We start from the raw sequence: 22,083 nt of genomic DNA on the forward strand, positions 1-22,083 counted from the left end.
TAAACAGGAAGTACTTAAAACAACAGCAATACTAAAAAATCAAGTGCCCCCAGAAAGGAAAGTTCTGTCTTCAGAAGGCAGTAATTACTGCATCTGAGTACATCTGCTTAACAATCCAGGAAAGTGGGAGTTTCACTCTCTATTAACCTTAACCAGAGACATTTTCATCAAAATTAATCGTGATTACTTTTTATTGCATTTCAAATGCTATCCTTTATTTGGGGTGGTCAGGAATGCAACTAAGCAATTCCAGACCATGCTATCTTTTATGAATATGCCTATGAGGTAGTTATCAAGGCCCCTTATGAAAATATTGCTATACAAAAGTTCATGGGCCAAAACAAGACATTAATTTCCATAACTAGATGTGTCCTTAGAAAAGAAAAAAATACTATATATAGAAAAAACAAAAACTTTGATGCTCAGTGCATATCAGAGTAGAACTATATAAATACCCATGCATGTAATAAACATTCTAAAAAATGTTTCTTTTATCTTTTCCTTGTTACTATAATAACAGTTCATCATTAACACTTATTTTTACCATAGCTTATGCCAAGTACAGTTCTAAATTCGTTATATGCATTAACTCTTTAATCCTCACAATAACTCTGGAGTAGATGCAATTACTATTCTCATTTTACAGATGAGGAAGTTGAGGCTTAGGGAAGTTAAGTAACCTGCTCAAGGACACTCAGCTAGTAAATTTTAAAGCTTGAATCCCAGGCATTCTAGCTCCAGAGTCAGCTAAGAAAGATAACAACACTTAACTTCACTGCCACCATGACCAACTGGTCTATTATGTTTTGTGCTCTGACTGTACCTTGCTCTCTGCAGCCTCTGTACTTTCTCTGATAGTTCTCCTGGCCGGTGAGCCTTCCCTACTGCTCTGTTCCTTCCATGTCAAACTTATTCACCTCCAATCCCATCTGTCCCATGAAGTCTCTCTGCCGCTCCACAGTTTTCTTACCTTCCTCTCTTAATTCTCCAGAACTCTCACTATTTGAAGACAGTCAGATCTGGATTTGAGTCCTGACTTTGCCACTTATTAGCTAAATAATTTTGGGCAAGTTACTTAACCTCTAACGGCCTTCTTCTTCTCATGTAACAAATGGTAGTGAATATACCCCTTATTATGGTTATAGTGTATCTCTGTGATTTTACCTGCCTAGCACCTGTTCTGAACAGAACTCCTCTCTTTCTTGTGGGAGATCACCTGTCCTCAATCTCAGCCCAGCAGATTTGGGTTAACCCTTTCCCCCTAGGTTTCAGGTAATCATATAACTTGATCCTGGCCTGCCCAATTTATTTATTCTATCGGCCTTTGAATTTTTGCTAGAACTACTCAGAAAGAACCTTTCTCCTCCCCCTGTGGTGGCTGCACTTATAGAACGTAGGCTGGCTGCTGGTGGCCATAGTTGGCATCACTGTGGACAGCCTTCCTGAGACTCAAGGCAACAAAGAGCAAAGCATGCCTGTGAGTAGAATGAAGACAGATTCCTGATGCCACTGCTTGAATATCTGCATGTAGTCAGACCTGAATTCCTCTCCTGGCCTTTTCAGTTTATTGAGCCAACAGATTCCCCCCCACTTTTTTTTTTCTTTTTTTTGCTTAGTTCAGGTTGTTGTGTTCTTGTCACTTGGAAATAAGACTCCCAACTAACCCAGTTGACATAAGAATTTAATAGGTGCTATAAAGTACAGAGCACAGTACACAGCATACTGAAAATTCAATAAATGGTATCCACTACTGTTATTGTTCCTCTACATTAGTTTCTTGAAGGCAGGAAGACCTGAAGTCAGATCTATGTCCACCCCTTACTAGGATGCCACTTCATAACTTTTCTGAGACTCTAGTATTACCTTATATAAAGTTGCCAACATTACTGTTGAGGAATAAATAAGAATACATGTCTGACAAGGCAATAAAATTCTGCAAATTTTAGTTATTATTATCTCAGTTTGTAGGCTCTAATATAACATCTCATAAGATTCATGGGAGAATTAACACCCAAAACCCTGGGTGTCAAAAACATTGAGGAAGCCATGGATTCAAATAAACTACGAGCCCATCTTAAGACGATCCCAGGAGTGAAAAAAGGACCTGATGCTACTATCATGCTATCCAAAATCAGGCATCGATGTAAAGGGGCTTCACTGACACCATTAAGGCACCTCCAGGACACAGAGAAAAAAGAAACTAATACTGACTAAGTAACCACCTTGTGCCATGTTCTGTGCAAGACATTTCCTTAGATTTCCTACTCTGGAATAATTATTTATTTCTCTTTTGGTCAATTAAAAAAATGAATTATGAGTACATATTGAAATTATCTAACTTCTTCTATCTCCAAGGAGGAAACCTAATATATAACTAGAGAAAGACACTAATTAATAAGCAGAATTTAACATGAACTCTGGCCAACTCGAACTTGAACTGCTCTGTTTAAAGGCACACTGGAATAAATAAAGGGACTTCAAAGCAAATGCCCTGTTTTAGCTTGAATGTTTTATTGAACACATGGGGAGAGCTCTTTTGCCAAAAACAGAGATGGTTAATGAGGAAAAATTGGTGTTTTCCATCAGCCGGTTGGTTTCCGAGATAGGCCATCCATTCAGAGATAACTATATTCCACAGAAAAGACAGAATAATGATCACAGCCTTGGAGTTTTGAACAAAACAAAACCAGTTCTGTAAGCTGTCTGAAGTCAGTTTAATGCATCCTCTTCCAAATACTTTCTGTGATAATACTCATACATTTCCCTTCTGACACCAAAACAAGTTCAATATAATTCTAAAAGGAAGACATTTCTGTTTGAAGCTTCTTGCCAAATCTATAACTGCAGCCCTTGCCTTTTAAGGTGAGGTACAGGAACCAAGACACTGTGTGTAGCATTAGTAGTCTCCACCGTAGCCGGCCTTTCTTGGGCACTATTTTGAAAATGATGCTTTGAACTCGGAAAGACCTATTGGGCTCCCTGGGAGTACCCTGTTAGTGCTAGACTCAGAGCAAAGGCAAGTCCACCATTTCCATGCATATTTTCCCACAGCAAGGAGTACATGTTGGAGGGAGTCAATCTCCAATTATTTAAGGGTTAAGAGGAGAAGGCTGGGCTCACCTGCAAATGCTGCGAGTTGTCAGCCATGCTATCCTCTCGCCTGCGGACTTCTTCCAGTAACTGGGCATTCTTCTTTTTTTCCAACTGTTGATTGTGCTTGAGGTTGGCCACCTTCTTATTCTGATCCTTCATATGCCTGAGAAAAGTCAGCACAGTTTGGTTAAATTCAACCACTGGAAGATAATGTGTTATCATAATAGAAGTACTAAGTATAGAATATTTTGCTATGGGTTCAGAAAAATTTAGGACCTCAGAACATTCCATTCATTCAACCACAAGTACGTCTTGAGCACTCACTCAATGCCAGGTGCCAGAATGGCAATGAGGCTGCAGTGGTAAATGAGAAAGGTAAAGTCTTCATCTTCCTCACGGAGCTTGGAGTCCAGTGGGGGAGACAGACAAGTACCAAGGAGACACAACTTAGGATTCCTAATGTTGAAGGAAATAAATAGGATGCTGTGAGAGATGATGACGTGCATTATGTGTGGACAGGCAGTGGGGTGTGGGAATGACTGCAGTCACTGCGGCCAGGGAAGCCTCCCTAAGGAGACGAGACTATGGGTGAGACTCGAAGGATCCAGCCAAGGAGACACTAGTGGAGGAGTTCCTCAGGTAGGGAGAACAGCAGGTGCAATTCCCAAGGCAGGAAAGAACACAGTTACTTCTACAAACTGGAAGGCTGCAGTGAGGTTAGTCCAGGCAAGGCGGGGGTGGGGTGGGGTGGGAGCGTGGGCAGGAAGGTACGGGGTTGGGGGAGAAGTGAGGTAGGAAATGGGGCTGCAAAGGTAGGTGGGACTCAGGGCACAGAGGCCCCTGTGGTCTGTGATGGGGCATTTACTTTCTTCTAAGTGGTTGCTTTTCTAATTACTATTATTCTTTTGGATCACATTCCTATTTCGAGGTCATAATCTATTACTTTGATTTTAAAATAATAATTACAAGGCTCCAATCAAATACACTGTCACCACTTAGCTCAAACAGAATAACACTTTGGCTAATCACCATGTTAAATAAAGCCCGGGTGCTTGGAATAAAAGATCTTAATGAATCTATAGGATGTCAAAGTGCAAAATCATAAAGTGATCAAGTGAGTAAAAGACTAAAGACAGAGGACAGGTTAAAAAAACGTGTGTGTGTTGGAGGGAGTTACAGACTTAATGTGGACTATTTCACCAGTAGTGTTTAGCAAAACATTCCACAGATTTAGGCAACCATGTCGACAGCAGCTGCTATAAATCTAATCCAACTCGTGAGGAGGCAGGAGGGCAGTACAGAGAGCTCAGAAGCAGTGATTCCAAAAGAGGAGAGCCACAGAGCAGAATCACTTGGGGTCCTTGCTAATCCCTCTGTGCCCTCTCCCCAGCATTGCTGAGTCAGCGGCTGTTACTGAGCCCTGACTCCCGAAAGAAGCGTATTGAGAATCACTGCTCTTGCAAAGTTATGAATGAGATGAAAACTAGATGATAAACAGCAAACATGTCCAGAGGAAACCATTCATAACCAGGTGGAAGTCACGCTCAACGAGAAACCCTTATTTCTAGTCCTCATAAAATTATATACTCCCCTACTCCCTCCCACTCCAAGAAAACGAAGTTCAAGAGAATTGTTTATTCAGCCAAAAAATCTATTAGAAATCCTGCTAATAAAAATATTCAGAACACTTTGGCTCCTTATAAATATTTACAGAACCAACTGAAGCAGTGATTTTAATATTCCTGGTGGCACTTATTAAGGGGGTAAAAGGTGAGATCGAATAACCATCTTCTTAGTCATTATTTGGATTGGATAATCACTGCCTGATATTTCTCATTTTTACAGGATACAGTAATGCATACATATGAAACTATGAACTAAGTCTACTCACTAATCTACTTTTAGGAGATTGTCTTTTGGTTACTATAAAGATGTTAAGAATGACCTCTTGCTTCCTAACTGAATAAGAATATAGTAGTTCCAAAGCTCATGCTAACCCAGGGCAAGCACATTTTCTAGTTGCCAAGGAAATAAGATCAGTGCTCAGTAACAGAATGTGATGGAGAGGTCAGCAATATTAGTGAGGCTGTTTAATTAGAGAACATCTTTATAAAGAAATATTTTTATTACTTTGAAATACACACTCACACAGAGCTAATTGCTAAATATTTCCCCTGCAAGTACCAGTGATAAATAAAATTGATTATTATTACAAACATCATTTGCACTGTTAAAAAACTCCCACATAGTTCTTGGAGCAGTTTGAACATATTAGACCTTACCTCCTGGGATACTGCGTGTTTTTTCAATCCAAAAAGAAAAAAACAAATTCAAAATCCATGCATCCCTGAAAGCTTTCCTGAATTAAGAATGAGTAGCTAAGAAAAACGAGAAGCTGAAATTCAGACTCTGTGATGGAGGCTGATCATCAGCATTCTCCAACCATTCCTTCAAATACTGTCTTACTTAGGACACCAGTGATTAGAAAAGAAAAGCTGGGTTTTGAATGGCACTGCTTAGGATTTGGGCCAATTAGATCAGTGCAGAGAAAGGTGATAAGAATGACCATCTTGTCTCTGTACACGTGAACATCAAGAGATACATACACAGTGTTCAAACTCCTTTGCAGGACTGCTATGGTTTTCAAATGTATTTCTATCATTGGAAGTGATTCTTCTAGTAAAAGCCTACTTGAAAGTTAAAAAGGGAAGGAAAAATTGCTCTGCCAGAGGTAGGATAGAGGTAAGGAGTAGGGGGACCTAGGAACAGGTGATCAGCACCTCATCTACTAGACAATCTCTCTCAGGTGCCCCTCAGGGAAGCCATAAGTCTGCCTGAAGCACAGGTCAGAAACAGCAATTTACAGAGTAGGAGGAGAGACAGGGAGGCAGATAGAGAAGTCATGAAATTTAAAAATTTGAGATCCCTTGGAGAAGAGTAAATGCACCCACAGACGCTCACTAGAAGGAATGACCATAGTGATTTTTGCTACTAATAAATTTGACATTTCCAAGAATAGAATCTGTAAGTGACTTAACAGTCCTCTTACCACCAGCAAGAGTAAATTCACACTGCATAAATAGTGCTAAACTCAGTACAGATCTCAATTGTCTCTAATTTAAGAAGGCAGAGCTCCTGGGGGTACAGACTGCAAAGCCCTCTGGCAATACTGCCTCAGGGGAAGGTGTCATTGACACCCACTTCCCAAACTCCCACCCCCTAGGCAACTCAAGCATTCCAAGGTTATGCCAGAGACTGACCTACTCCATGTTTGGAAAAAGAAGGTTTTTTTGGAGTGAACTTTTTCTGAAAGGAAACACCATTAAAAATATATCCAAGACACAGTTTTTCTTTTAAAAAGCAGTTACGGGATCGGGGGGTGGATAGAGGTTAGTTGGAGAACACAGTGATAGGGTCAGTTTTCAATGTTTGCCTTAAATTGACCAGTTTCATAAAGCAAGTCATGTCACTTTTCAAAATTCAGCCATCATTAACGAATTTGGACTAAATTTAAAAATTCCAACAGGTATCAAGATCAACAATGGCTACCAAATTAAGAATGAATGCCTGATGTTTCTCCAAAGAAGACATACAGATGGCTAACAGGCACATGAGAAGATGCTCAACATCACTAATTATTAGAGAAATGCAAATCAAAACTACAATGAGGTACCATCTCACACCAGTCAGAATGGTCATCATTAAAAAGTCTACAAATAACAAATGCTGGAGAGGGTGTGGAGAAAAGGGAACCCTCCTACACTGATGGTGGGAATGCAAATTGGTGCAGCCACTATGGACAACAATACGGAGGTTCCTCAAAAAACTAAAAATAGAGTTGCCATATGACCCTACAATCCCACTCCTGGGCATATATCTGGAGAAAACTATAATTCCAAAAGATACATGCACCCCAATGTTCACTACAGCACTATTTACAATAGCCAAGATATGGAAGCCACCAAAATGTCCACTGACAGATGAATGGATAAAGAAGATGTGTGTGTGTGTGTGTGTGTGTGTGTAATGGAATACTACTCAGCCATAAACAGGAATGAAATTATGCCATTTGTAGCAACATGGGTGGACCTAGAGATTATCATACTAAGTGAAGTCAGAAAGAGAAAGACAAATACCATATGATATCACTTAGACGTGGAATCTAAAATATGACACAAATGAACTTATCTATGAAATAGAAACAGACTCATAAACATAGAGGACAGACTTGTGGTTGCCAAGGGGGAGGGAGGGTGGAGAGGAATAGATTTGGAGTTTGGGATTAGCAGATGCAAACTATTATATAGAGAATGGATAAACAACAAGGCCCTTCTGTATAGCACAGGGAACAATATTCAGTATCCTGTAATGAAGTCTAATGGAAAAGAATACAAAAAAAGAATGTCTATATATGTATAACTGAGTAACTCTGATATATGGCAGAAATTAACATAACATTGTACATTATACCTCAAATAAAATAAATTTTAAAAAAGGAATAAATGAGCAGACTTTTGCTATTTTCACTAAAATAGTCCATCAAATTAAAATTAGAAAGTATTCTCTAACTTGCTGTTGAGAGAGCATCAGGCCCTCTAAAATATTTATTTGAATGAATGAATGCTTGCACCTATGTCACTGTCATCTCTCTGTTAATATCTAATAGATACTATAATATTGTTTGAACTTAGAAACCATATCAAATACTCTCAAAAATCCTACACCTTCTCTGAAACTCAGAATAAATACTACTTTCACCAGGTTTGAGATCTCTTTCATTTAATTAAACCTTTATGATTTTTAGTTCTCCTGCCTTTAATACCATACTTTCTCCCACTTACCATACTGTGTTTGAGGGCTTAGTACCTCTCTTCTTTCTTTTTCTTTCTTCCCAAAGGAAAGAGAACTGTTCTCTAGAATTACATAGCCTGGAGCATAGGACAGGAGATGCATATGTTTCTCTATGGGCAAGTGTACATTTGCATATAAACTAGAAGATCAAAACTTCCCTTTTAAAATCTCGGCAGAAACAAGATGTCATTTTTTACCCATCTGCTCTCAAAAGCTTTAAAGATTGATAACATCCATTGTTGGAGAGAATGCAGGAATCCAGCTCTCTCACATGTGGTCAGGAGTGTCATTGACAAAAGCATTTTTGGAAACCAATTTGTAAGTATCCACCACAGTGTACATACCTTTTGCCCAGGCAAACCCACTTCTAGGAAAGTAGCCTACAAAAATGCTTGCACATGTGCACAAATATATGTGTACAACAATTTTCATAGTAGCACGGTAAAAGTAAAAATTTGAAAAATGCCTAATCGTCCATCAGAAGGAAACTGGCTGAAGAAATCAAGTACATTCATACTACAGAATCCTAAGCTAGCTAAGGACATTAAGGCAAAACTGAAGTATGGACATGGAAAAACGTTCAAGATGTATTGTTAATCAAAAAAGAAAGCAGGTAGCAGAATAATACATATAGTCTGACCTTATTTATGTTAAAATATAAAAGCCTACTGGGATGTGTATGGGCACACAAATGGAAATGGCAAGTATATATACTCCTGGAAATTCCACACCAGTCTGTAAACAATGGTTATCGCTGAGAAGGGTAACTGGACTGGAGAAGGGGGAGCTTTCACAGTTTACTGTATGTATTTATATGTGTTTAAGTGAGGTATAAATACAGACAAGGAAAGGCACAGATACTAAGTGCATAAGTCAATGATTTTTGACTAATCAAAATATAGAGCCTAGCCATCACCCAGCCTCACGTCCCTTCCCCCTGCCCTAAAGTAATCTCTGTTCTAACTTTTATCTACATGTATTTGTTTTGTCTATTCTTGAACTTCAAAGAATCATGCAGTACATGCTCTTTTGTATCTGACTTCTTTGACTCAAGGTAAGGTTTTGGTATCACTCTTATTGTTGTATGTAAGCTCCACCTTACTGCTGAATAGTATCCCATTGCTATGAATTTACCACAGTTTGATTAGCTATTCGCTTGTTAAGTGGATATTTAGGCTGTTATCAATTTTTTACTGTTAAGAATAAGCTTGCAATGAACATTCTTGTACCAGTTCTTCTTTTCCCCTGTGGACATGTTTTCATTTCTCTTGGATAAATAACTAGATGTAGGTCTAACTCAGAGTGTAAAACGGTACAACCGCTGTGGAAGATAATTTCTGAGTTTTATGAATCTTCCAGGAGCAGCTGCAGTGCAGGGGCTAGTAGCATAAACTCTGGAGCCAGACTGCCTGGGTTTCCATCAGAAGTCCACTACTTTATAGCTGTGTGACCACAGGCAAATTTCTTAACCTCTCTGTACCTCACATATAAAATGGAAATAATTGTGGGTAACTCATAGAGTTATTGTGAAGAGTTGATGAATTAGTACAGGTGAAATGCTTAGAGCAGACTACTCTCTCTCACACTTGGTTTACAATATGAATGTAATCATGTCTTGTGCAATATTGTGAACACATACTTAGTGTCTTGCTTCCCACACCAGAATAGCAGGTATTCCAAATACCTCAGGCAATGGACTTTGGAATGCATTACTAAACCCTTTTTTGTCATACATTTAGTTTCCACTTGTGATTTCCTTAATAATAAGATAAGTTACATTCTTGGAAGGTTATCCTAATGAAAGTGTTGCAGGAAGGTAACGACAAGCATGGGTAAGTGAGCTGGGATCCTGAAGTGACTGCACAAGTAGATGGGCCACACACACACAATGGAAGCTGACAATGAGTATTGCATGCAGAATTTCCCATAATAAAAGCTTTTACTTTTAACCACTGAGATGATCCCATTTTTTTTAAAGCTTGTAAATACCATTCAGTACTTCAGCATAGCTATAAATTTTAGAAAGCTATCATAAATATTCTAAAGATATTTTTACAGCATGCACAAATGTGCTGAATATCATGAGCATGATATTCCTTCCTGAAAGAGAAAGTATCTGGCCAGCTGTGGCTGCTTGAATATAGCTCTCCCCACCCCCCAACAAAGAGCAACAAGTAGGGTCAAGGTCTTAGGACTTAGTTCCAGAACGAGCCAGATCTCTTGGACTTTGTATTTTGCAGCATCCCCTCAAGAGCAGCCGACCAGTTTGGCCACTAGCTTTGATGACTGCCTAGGTCCTTGCCAAAACCCTTCAGCAGGATGCCCACTATCTCCCCATGCTTTCCTTCTTGACTTCCCTCCTCAATAGATTCCCCGTCCCCTCCCTACCTATAGTCCTTTCTCCCTTCATTCCCTGGAGGTAAGTACCCTCCCATCTCCCTCTCTTCTGTTCCCACCTCCTCTGTGGTGTCTGGGGCTGCACAAGGCTCCAGAGACAAGGCCACCTTCAGTTAAAGCACATGATGCCAACACACCTTAAAGTGACATCATTTATCATTTACCAGGACAGTTGGATATACCCAGAACCTGATAATACAGCTAAAGAAAGAAGGTGTTAAAGGGCAGGGAGTGTTCAGATTTGAAAACTTGAGAAGTGGATCTTCCCAGAGACAAAGAAAGTCCTAGCTTTTCACCGTATAGTATTGGGTCCCACCAGCAAAACTCTCCTTGGAGGAGATGATTCAATAAGGCTATTCCTCATTCAGTCTGATGAGAATCATTTGAGACAAATCAGGTGAAGAAACAAGACAGTAAGATGCCCAAGACCAAGGACTTTGCTGCCAGATTAGCTACATTCTCATCACAGAGGCGTCCCTTACTAAGCATGTGACCCTGGGCAAGTTATCTCACTGGGGGATGGGGGTATTAAATGATTTCATAAGCCTAACGCTCTTAAAACAGTCCCTCGCACACAGTGGGTAACTTATAAATGTCAGCCTGATCCCCCTGACCCAAATAACCCTCTTCTTTTTTTTTTTTTTTTTTTAATAAATTTATTTTATTTATTTATTTATTTTTGACTGTGTTGGGTCTTCGTTTCTGTGCGAGGGCTTTCTCTAGTTGCGGCGAGCGGGGGCCACTCTTCATCGCGGTGCGTGGGCCTCTCACTATCACGGCCTCTCTTGTTGCGCAGCACAGGCTCCAGACGCGCAGGCTCAGTAGTTGTGGCTCACGGGCCCAGTTGCTCCGCGGCATGTGGGATCTTCCCAGACCAGGGCTCGAACCCATGTCCCCTGCATTGGCAGGCGGATTCTCAACCACTGCGCCACCAGGGAAGCCCAACCCTCTTCTAAAGTGTGTATCTACTCCCCTCATTGCTGATTTCCCCACATGAGCCAGGAAAACCTAGAGAACAGATTACACAGCAGAAGATGGTCACAATCAGCAAGAGAAGGGTTTGTTTTTCTAATAGATATTTCACTTTGGGGGAGGTTTCAAAGGGCTGACTTGTTTCAACTGTTCTCCCTTACTCCAGCCCTGAAGAATCTCCTCCGTCCAAATATCAATGGAGCACTGCCCTAAGTATGAACAGAACCCAATGACTGACAGCCTAAGCTAAAGAGAGTAGATGACGGGGGCCTGTTAGAGAAGACCCCAGGGATAGAGTGCAGAGAGAGCCAGCCCTCTCTGATGCCCCCTTGCCCTCTTCTAGATGCACTTGGTAGGACTGGCATCCACAGGAAATTCAAATGGAAAAGGCAAGGCCTGTTCTTCATCTGTCTCAGAACTCAATGTTCAATCCATGGGCAATTAATAATAAGGCACCCTTTTGTCAAGTAGACCATATACAGCTGTAAGGATCACATGATTATCTAAGAAGCTTGGCTCCAATTTACTATTTACCAAGTAAATTTCACATCATTTGGTCTCCCAAATAGGTCTGGTGACCCAGAGGGCACAGCCTGGTCATGTAGGCCTGAGAACAAGAATTCTTCTACAGTGAAGAATTCAATCTCATAAAATGAATATCAATTTATTGTCAGTGAAATGGTACCCAGTCAAAGTAGAAAGAAATAAAATGAAATTGGACTGACAAATATAAACAGGGCATTATTACCCAGTAAAAACACAATAACAACCTAGAGTTGTCATTCCTATAAAGTCATTCTTGAAAGTAAATTGAAAATCTAAAAGGTTGAGTCCAAAAGAAATGAGCTGTGTTTCTCTTTCCTAATTTAATTTATATTCAATAGACAGTTTTTAAAAATCTACACAGTTCACAGCAGGCTGATGGCTTGTTTTCATTTATGCTGCTGAGAAAAGCTTTCTAAAGTCTAAAAACAAGGATCACGGCAGTGTGGGAAGACACGGAGTTAGCGTCTCCCCACACCTAGGGTGCCTGCCAGCTGCTGGTGGGGTACTCTGATGCCCAAGGAAATGGGAGGAACCCCAAAGTGAACCGGTAGGACATAGGGGGACTGAGGGGGGAGAAGTGGAGACCAGACAGGATTGGCGCCTCTGAGGCCTGGGAGATCAGGAGAGGCAGGCAGGAGGAGCCATTCGGGAGGAGCCATCCAGGAGGAGCTGGAGAGGAGCAGAGCATGTTTGCCCCGCCCACTCAGGCCCAGGGAGCCTGCTGAGCTCCCAGGCCGGTCCCCAGCCCTCCAAAGACCCCTCCAGGCTGTGTGGGTCCCTGGGGGCACAGGAAGGAGGCCCTGGAGACCAGGAAAGGCAGGTGGGAGGGGACCTCCCAGACCGGAGGAGCAGGAGAGGAGAGGAGGGCGTTTGCCCTGCCAACTCTAGCCCAGGAAGCCTGCTGGGCTCCCAGGTGAGGTCCCCTGCCCTCTGAGACCAGGGCTGGGGGGCACGCCTGGGTCCCTTCTGTTCCTTGAGCCTAAGCCCCACTCCCACAGCCCGCAGGGCCTTTTCCAGCGCTGTGGGTACTAGGCATAGGCCCCACCCACCGCCCAAACCTCACCCTTGCTTAGGCCCCACCCTCCACAGCCAAGGCCTTCCCCCCCACTTTCTTTTCCCTCTTCCCTCCTCCTCTTTTTCACTATTGTGGTACTGATGTACATTCCAGTTTTTGATTCATCTATATTTTTATTTTTATATTCTTTCTAAGATATCTGTTAGTTTCCTAGTCTAATTTTATTTTTTACTTTGTTATTTTTCTCTCTCACTCTTTTCTTTTTTTTTTTTACCACCCCACACAGCTTGTGGGATCTTGGTTCATGAGCTGGGGGTCAGGCTGAAGCTCCTGTAGTGGGAGTTCCGAGTCTGAACCACTGGACTAACAGAGAACCTCAGACCCCAGGGAATATTCACCGGAGTGAGTTCCGCATATCAGCACCAAGACCCAGCTCTACCCAACAGCCTACAAACTCCAGTGTTGGAAGCCTCAGGCCAAACAACCAGTAAGACAAGAACACAATCCCATTCATTAAAAAAAAAAATGAGACGGCAAAAAAATATGTTACAAATGAAGGAGCAAGGTAAAAACCTACAAGACCAAATAAATGAAGAGGAAATAGGCAATCTACCTGAAAAAGAATTCAGAGTAATGATAGTAAAGATGATCCAGAATCTCAGAAATAGAATGGAGGCACAGATTGAGAAAATACAAGAAATGATTAGAAGATCTAGAAGAACTAAAGAACAAACAAACGGAGATGAACAACACAATAACTGAAATGAAAAATACACTAGAAAGAATCAATAACAGAATAACTGAGGCAGAAGAATGGATAAGTGAGCTGGAAGACAAAATGGTGGAAAAAACTGCCGAGGAGCAGAATAAAGAAAAAAGAATGAAAAGAATTGAAGACAATCTCAAAGACCTCTGGGACAACACTAAATGCACCAACATTCGAATTATAGGGGTCCCAGAAGAAGAAGAGAAAAAGAAAGGGTCTGAGAAAATATTTGAAGAGATTATAGTCGAAAACTTCCTTAACATGGGAAAGGAAATAGTCACCCAAGTCCAGGAAGCATAGAGAGTCCCATACAGGATAAACCCAAGGGGAAACACGCCAAGACACATATTAATCAAACTATAAAAAATTAATTCAAAGAAAAAATATTAAAAGCCGCAAGGGAAAAACAAAAAATAATTTATAAAGGAATCCCCATAAGGTTATCAGCTGATTTTTCAGCAGAAACTCTGCAGGCCAGAAGGGAGTGGTAAGATATACTTAAAGTGATGAAAGAGAAGAACCGACAACCAAGATTACTCTACCCAGCAAGGATCTCTTTCAGATTCAACAGAGAAGTCAAAAGCTTTTCAGACAAGCAAAAGCTAAGAGAATTCAGCACCATCAAACCAGCTTTATGACAAATGCTAAAGAAACTTCTCTAGGCAGGAAATACAAGAGAAGAAAAAGACCCACAAAAACAAACCCAAAACAATTCAGATAATAGTAATAGGAACATACATATCGATAATAACCTTGAATGTAAATGGATTAAATGCCCCAACCAAAAGACATAGACTCGCTGAATGGATACAAAAACAAGACCCATATATATGCTGTCTACAAGAGTCCCATTTCAGATGTAGGGAAACATACAGACTGAAAGTGAAGGGATGGAAAAAGATATTCCATGCAAATGGAAATCAAAAGAAAGCTGGAGCAGCAATACTCGTATCAGATAAAACAGACTTTAAAATAAAGACTGTTACAAGAGATAAGGAGAGACACTACGAAATGATCAAAGGATCAATCCAAGGAGAAGATATAACAATTATAAATGTTTATGCACCCAACATAGGAGCACCTCAATACATAAGGCAAATGCTAACAACCACAAAAGGAGAAATCGACAGTAGCACAATAATAGTAGGGGACTTTAACACCCCACTTACACCAATGGACAGATCATCCAAACAGAAAATAAATAAGGAAACACAAGCTTTAAATGACACAATAGACCAGATAGATTTAACTGATATTTATGGAACATTCCACCCCAAAGTGGCAGAATACACTTTCTTCTCAAGTGCACATGGAACATTCTCCAGGATAGATCACATCTTGGGTCACAAATCAAGCCTTGGAAAATTTAAGAAAATTGAAATCGTATCAAGCAGGTTTTTTTTTCTTATTAAATTACATTTATTTTTTTTAAATTTTTTATTTTATTTCTGGCTGCTTTGGGTCTCCGTTGCTGCGTGTGTGCTTTCTCTAGTTGTGGCGAGTGGGGGCTACTCTTTGTTGCAGTGCGCAGGCTCCTCATTGAGGTGACTTCTCTTGTTGCAGAGCACGGACTCTATGCACACAGGTTTCAGTAGTTGTGGCACATAGGCTCAGTAGTTGCGGCTCGTGGGCTCTACAGCGCAAGCTCAGTAATTGTGGCACATGGGCATAGTTGCTCCGTGGCATGTGATATTCACAGACCAGGGCTTGAACCCGTGTTCCCTGCACTGGCAGGCAGATTCTTAACCACTGCACCACCAGGGAAGCCTCCAAGCATCCTTTCTAACTACAACGCTATGAGATTGGAAATCAATTACAGGAAAAAAACTGTAAAAAACACAAATACAGGGAGGCTAAACAGAGCACTACTAAATAACCAAGAGACCACTGAAGAAACCAAAGAAGAAACATAAAAAAATACTTAGAAACAAATGACAATGAAAACATGATGACCCAAAACCTATGGGATGCAGCAAAAGCAGTTCTAAGAGGGAAGTTTATAGCAATTCAGTCTCACCTCAAGAAACAAGAAAAATCTCAAATAAACAATCTAAACCTACACTTAAAACAACTAGAGAAAGAACAACAAAGAAAACCCAAAGTCAGTAGAAGGAAAGAAATCATAAAGATCAGAGCAGAAATAAATGAAACAGAAATGAGGAAAACAATAACCAAGATCAATAAAACTAAAAGCTGGTTCTTTGAGAAGATCAACAAAATTGATAAACACTTAGCAGGGAGAGGATGCAAATCAATAAAATTAGTAATGAAAAAGGAGAAATCACAACTGACACTGCAGAAATACAAAGGATTATAAGAGACTACTACAAACAACTCTATGCAAATAAAATGGACAACCACAAAGAAATGGACAAATTCTTAGAAAGGTACAATTTTCCAAGACTGAACCATGAAGAATTAGAAAATATAAACAGGTCTATCACAAGTAATGAAATTGAAACCGTGATTAAAAATCTTCCAACAAACAAAAGTCCAGGACCAGATGGCTTTACAGGCGAATTCTATCAAACATATAGAGAAGAGCTAATACTGATCTTTCTCAAACTCCTCCAAAAAATAGCAGAGGGAGAAACACTCCCAAATTCATTGTACGAAGCCATCATCACCCTGATACCAAAATCAGAAAAAGATACTACAAAAAAAGAAAATTATAGACCAGTATCACTGATGAACATACATGCAAAAATCCTGAACAAAATACTAGCAAACAGAATCCAACAGCAGATTAAAGTGATCATACACCATGATCAAGTGGGATTTATCCCAGGGATGCAAGGATTCTTCAATATATGCAAATCAATCAATGTAATACACCACTTTAACAAATTAAGGAATAAAAACCGTATGATCATCTCAATAGATGCAGAAAAGGCTTCTGACAAAATTCAACACCCACTTATGATAAAAACTCTCCAGAAAATGGGCATAGAGGGAACCCACCTCAACATAATAAAGGCCATATATGACAAACCCACAGCAAGCATCATACTCAATGGTGAAAAACTGAAAGCATTTCCACTAAGATCAGGAACAAGACAAGGATGTCCACTCTTGCCACTCTTATTCAACATAGTTTTGGAAGTCCTAGCCATAGCAATCAGAGAAGAAAAAGAAAGAAAAGACATACAAATTGGAAAAGAAGAAGTAAAACTGTCACTGTTGATGACATGATATTATACACAGAAAATCCTAAAGATGTCACCAGAAAACTACTAGAACTAATCAATGAATTTGGTAAGGTTGCAAGATACAAAATTAATGCACAGAAATCTCAGGAATTCCTATACACCAACAACAAAAAATCAGAAAGAGAAATTAATGAAACATTCCCATTTACCACTGCAACAGAAAGAATAAAATACCTAGGAATAAACCTGCCTAAGGAGATGAAAGACTTGTACTCAGAAAGCTATAAAACACTGATGAAAGAAATCAAAGATGACATAAACAGATGCAGAAATATACCATGTTCTTGGATTGTTTCAACATTGTGAAGATGACTATACTACCCAAAGCAATCTACACATTCAATGCAATCCCTATCTAACTACCAATGGCATTCTTCACAGAATTAGACTAAAAAATCTTACAATTCATATGGAAACACAAAAGACCCCGAATAGCCAAAGCAATCTTGAGAAAGAAAAACGGAGTTGGAGGAATCAGGCTCCCTGACTTCAAACTATACCACAAAGCTACAGTAATCAAGACAATATGGTACTGGCACAAAAACAGAAATATAGATCAATGGTACAGGATAGAATGCCCAGAGATAAACCCACGCACCTATGGGCACCTAATTTACAACAAAGGAGGCAAGAACATACAATGGAGAAAACACAGCCTCTTCAATAAGTGGTGCTGGGAAAAGTAGACAGCTACATGTAAAAGAATGAAATTAGAACACTCCCTAACACCATACACAAAAATAAACTCCAAATGGATTACAGACCTAGATGTAAGGCCAGACACTATAAAACTCTTAGAGGAAAACATAGGCAGAACACTCTATGACATAAATCACAGCAAGATCCTTTTTGACCCACCTCCTAGAGAAATGGAAATAAAAACAAAAAAAAATGGGACCTAATGAAACTTAAAATCTTTTTCACAACAAAGGAAACCATAAGCAAGACGAAAAGACAACCCTCAGAATGGGAGAAAATATTTGCCAACGAAGCAACTGACAAAGGGCTAATCTCCAAAATATACAAGCAGCTCATGCAGATCAAAAAAACAATCAATCCAATCCAAAAATGGGCAGAAGACCTAAATAGACATGGCTCCAAAGAAGATATACAGATTGCCAACAAACACATGAAAGGATGCTCAACATCACTAATCATTAGAGAAATGCAAATCAAAACTACAATGAGGTATCACCTCACACCAGTCAGAATGGCCATTATCAAAAAATCTAGAAACAATAAATGCTGGAGAGGGTGTGGTGAAAAGGGAACCCTCTTGCACTGTTGGTGGGAATGTAAATTGATACAACCACTATGGAGAACAGTATGGAGGTTCCTTTAAAAACTAAAAATAGAACTACCATATGACGCAGCAATCCCACTACTGTGCATATACCCTGAGAAGCCATAATTCAAAAAGAGACATGCACCACAATGTTCATTGCAGCACTGTTTACAATAGCCAGGACATGGAACCAACCTAAATGTCCACCGACAGATGAATGGATAAAGAAGATGTGGCACGTATATACAATGGAATATTACTCAGCCATAAAAAGAAACTAAACTGAGTTATTTGTAGTGAGGTGGATGGACCTAGATTCTGTCATACAGAGTGCAGTAAGTCAGAAAGAGAAAAAAGGAATACCGTATGTTAATGCATACATATGGAATCTAAAACAATTTTTTAAACGGTACTGATGAACCTAGTTGCAGGGCAGGAATAACGAGGTAGAGATAGAAAACTGACTTGAGGACATGGGCTGGGAGTGGGAAGATGATGTGAAGTGAGAGTAGCATCGACATACATACACTATTGAATGTAAAATAGTTGGCTGGTGGGAAGCAGCAGTATAGCACAGGGAGATCAGCTTGGTGCTTAGTGATAACCTAGAGGGGAGGGATAGGGAGGATTAGAGGGAAACTCAAGAGGGAGGGGATATGGGGACATGTGTATGCATATGGCTGATTCACTTTACTGTGCCACAGAAACTAACATAGTATTGTGAAGCAATTATACTCTAATAAAGATCTATTAAAAAATAAATAAACAAATAAAAGTGAAAACAAGGATCAGCAAACTTTTTCTGTAAAAGGCTATCCAGTAAATATCTTAGGCTTTGGGGACTATATAGCCTTTGTAAACAATATTCAACTTTGCTTCAATTTTGTCATTGTAGCATGAAAGCGGCCACAGATTAACATGTACACAAATGGGTGTGGCTGTACTCGAATAAAACTTTATTTATAAGAACAGATGGCAGGGCTGGATTTGGTCCATGAGCCAGAGTTTGCTGAACCCAGGTAATGATAATCACAACAGCAAATGCTCACGTCACATAATGTGTTCTAAGCACCTTACATATATTAGCTCACTTAATCCTCACAATCCTATTAAGTGGGTCCTTTGATTATTCCTCTTACAGGTGAAAGTTACAGAGTAACTGAGCAGCAGAGGCAGAATTCTTAGTCATTCTGGCTCCAGAGGCCACCCGCAGCCCTTTAATTACTGTGCTGTGCCAACCGACTGTGGAGAGTGTTGCAGAGTCCCTTCACACCACTGTCCCACCACCTCTTCTCCCAAGCAGCCCCAGAAAGCTCTAGTGAGTAGAAACAGACATTCTCAGGATACAACCTCTGTTCTGTAATCCAGCTACTTTAAGGCACACCACACCAAACTTCACAGCATGCCCTGAGCAGCAACTTGGTTGACTTGTAGAGAGCTAGATACATATGAGATAATTACCCAAGAATATTAGCTTTCCACCAGGGGAGATTTGGAGTGCAAGGTGGGAGTTTAACAGCTTCAAACTTCATGGTGGCAGCAATAGTTACTGAAATGAAGACCCAGCTATGAAGCAGAACACAAAACCAACAAGGACGCCATGCAATTTCCCTATTAATTTCTGGTCTCTGGACCTGTTAACCTCAATGTGACCATTTTTGAACAAATTATTAGGTTTTATGGATGAGTCTACCTCCACAAGTAGAAATGTTTAGTGCATTTCATATCCTGGGACTTCACTGCCTCATAATGAGCTTGGTGTTTCTTCCTGTACAAACATTTAATCAGAGACTAAGAGTTTGGAGATGATAAAGTCAGTGAAGATGAAAGTAGAAGCTCAACAAAAATGGAAAGTAAGAGAAAAACAAAGAGGCAAGGACAGTTGCACGATAGTAACAGATCTTAGGACAGAACTTCTGGGACCATGGGGGCAAACCCAAGACAGAGCCCAGACCTAAGATTAAAACTCCTGCCCTGTTCCCTCCTCAAATTTTCTCCTTGCATATCATTCACTTCTTTTCAAATTAAAAAAATGCAATCTGAACATTTTAAAAACAAAACGTTTGTATAGTTGCCACAATTCCATGGAGTACTGTATTCTTATAAAAGCCTCTGATTCCGCCATTAGACATAGGCACATTACAGCCAGTTTGGTAGGGTGCCAGCTGTATTTACAGTTTGGGGTACTATAAAAAACATATGGAAACTGTGAAAATTGAACACTGGGAGACTAATGTTGGAGGAAACCAACATTCCACAGTCTGGCCAGAGGTTGGAGGTGATTTGCCCAGACAATATACAGTGAAAGCAACCTGTGAGCACAGGGGCACTTCATGTATGCAAGACCTATTTTTATTGCATTCAACCCGGAATAGGGCTATAGCAGCCCAGACATAAAATAAAGCAAAGGCATAAGAAGATAAAAATCTTACATGCTGATTTTCCAAACTAGAGTACAGAAATAATGTGTCAGAATTTATATTATTTCCTGTCAGAAAGCAATGTTAAAATATTGCTAAACAATAAAAGCACCCTCTGTTTCTCGATGTCATGTGTCAGGCACTGTGCTAAGAACTGTAAAAATATAATTTCAGTTAAACAAAACAACATCCTTATATTAAAAGTATTTTTATCCCTCTTTTATAGATGAAGAAAATGAGGCTTAGCGAGGTTAAGTAATTGGCCCAACATAATACAGTTAATAAGCAGGGGATCTATAATTTGAACTATCATTTCTATGATGCCTAAGCTTATGGTCTTATCTATTATGCTATATAAAAATCATAAAATATTACTCTACATTATTAGGAAATCTTTGCCACAAAAGTACATGGGGCATTCCGGCCAGACCAAGATATTCCTTTTTTTTGAGAGCTACAATCTTTTTTTTCTAAGAGGGAGCAAAGCACTAGCCTCAATAAGTAAGTTGTACTCTCTTTAGGATCTGGACCATCTGAGGCATGGCTTATCAGACCTTCCCAAAGATAGACTAACACCAAATCAGTTGATGCCTAACAAATTACCACAAATTTAGCAGCCTAAAACAACACATTTATTATCTTACAGCTTCTGTAAGTCAGAAGCCCAGGCACAGCTTGGCTGGTCCCTCGGCTCCTGGTCTTGCCAGGCTAAAATCAAGATGTTGGACAGACTGCATTTCTCATCTGTAGGCTTAAATGGAGAAGAACGTGGTTCCAGGCTCATTCGGGTTGTTGGAAAAACTCCTTTCTTTGCAGCTGTATGAATGAGATTCCTAACTCTTTCCTGGCTTTGGCTGTAGGCTGTCCTCAGGTCCTAGAGGCTGCTCGTAGTTCCTTGCCATATGGCCCTCACCACAGGCAGTTCACATGGCTGTTTGATTCTTGGAGGCCAGCAAGAGAATCTGTCTCTCCAATCTGCTAAGGTAGAGTCTTATCGTGGGAGTGCTGTCCCATCACTTCTGCCATATAACATACCCTATCCTAGGGAGTGGCATCCATCAGTTTACCATATCCTATTAGCGAGATGTAGGTCACAGGTCCTGCCCACACTCAAGTGGAGGGGATTATTCAAGAGTGTGAAAACCAGGGGGCAGAGATTATGGGGACCATATTAGAATTCTGTCTACCATATGTCCTATCCAATAGAATTTTTCACAATTATGGAACTGTTCTACTTCTATGCTGTCCAATATAGTAGCCACTTGCCACGTGTGGCTACTGAATATCTAAAACGCAGCTAGTAGAACTGCACAACTATAGAACTGACTTTTCAAGACCATCTAATCTTAGTTAATGTAAATGTAAATAGTCACATGAGGCTTGTGGCTACCATGCTGGACAGCACAGATTTGGACATTAACCAATGTCCAGATTATATGCTAATTATTTTTTAAAACTTTTTAAACCTTTATTTTATTTTGTTTGTGCTAATCTTTCAAAAGATTTCCCAATTTTTTACTGCCAATTTC

General features: G+C 40.0%; 1 protein-coding gene across 1 annotated transcript in view; it reads right to left on the minus strand.

Annotated features, from left to right (window-relative positions):
- Nucleotides 1–22,083, minus strand: part of ERC2 (ELKS/RAB6-interacting/CAST family member 2) — a 743,450-nt gene that overhangs the window by 274,906 nt on the left and 446,461 nt on the right. The window contains exon 13 of the mRNA XM_059940600.1: nt 3,121–3,256. Within this exon, the coding sequence (XP_059796583.1) occupies nt 3,121–3,256 (136 nt within the window). The remainder of the gene's footprint in view (nt 1–3,120; nt 3,257–22,083) is intronic.

The sequence above is a fragment of the Balaenoptera ricei genome, chromosome 11 (assembly GCF_028023285.1).
Source record: "Balaenoptera ricei isolate mBalRic1 chromosome 11, mBalRic1.hap2, whole genome shotgun sequence".
NCBI classification, from domain to species: domain Eukaryota; kingdom Metazoa; phylum Chordata; class Mammalia; order Artiodactyla; family Balaenopteridae; genus Balaenoptera; species Balaenoptera ricei.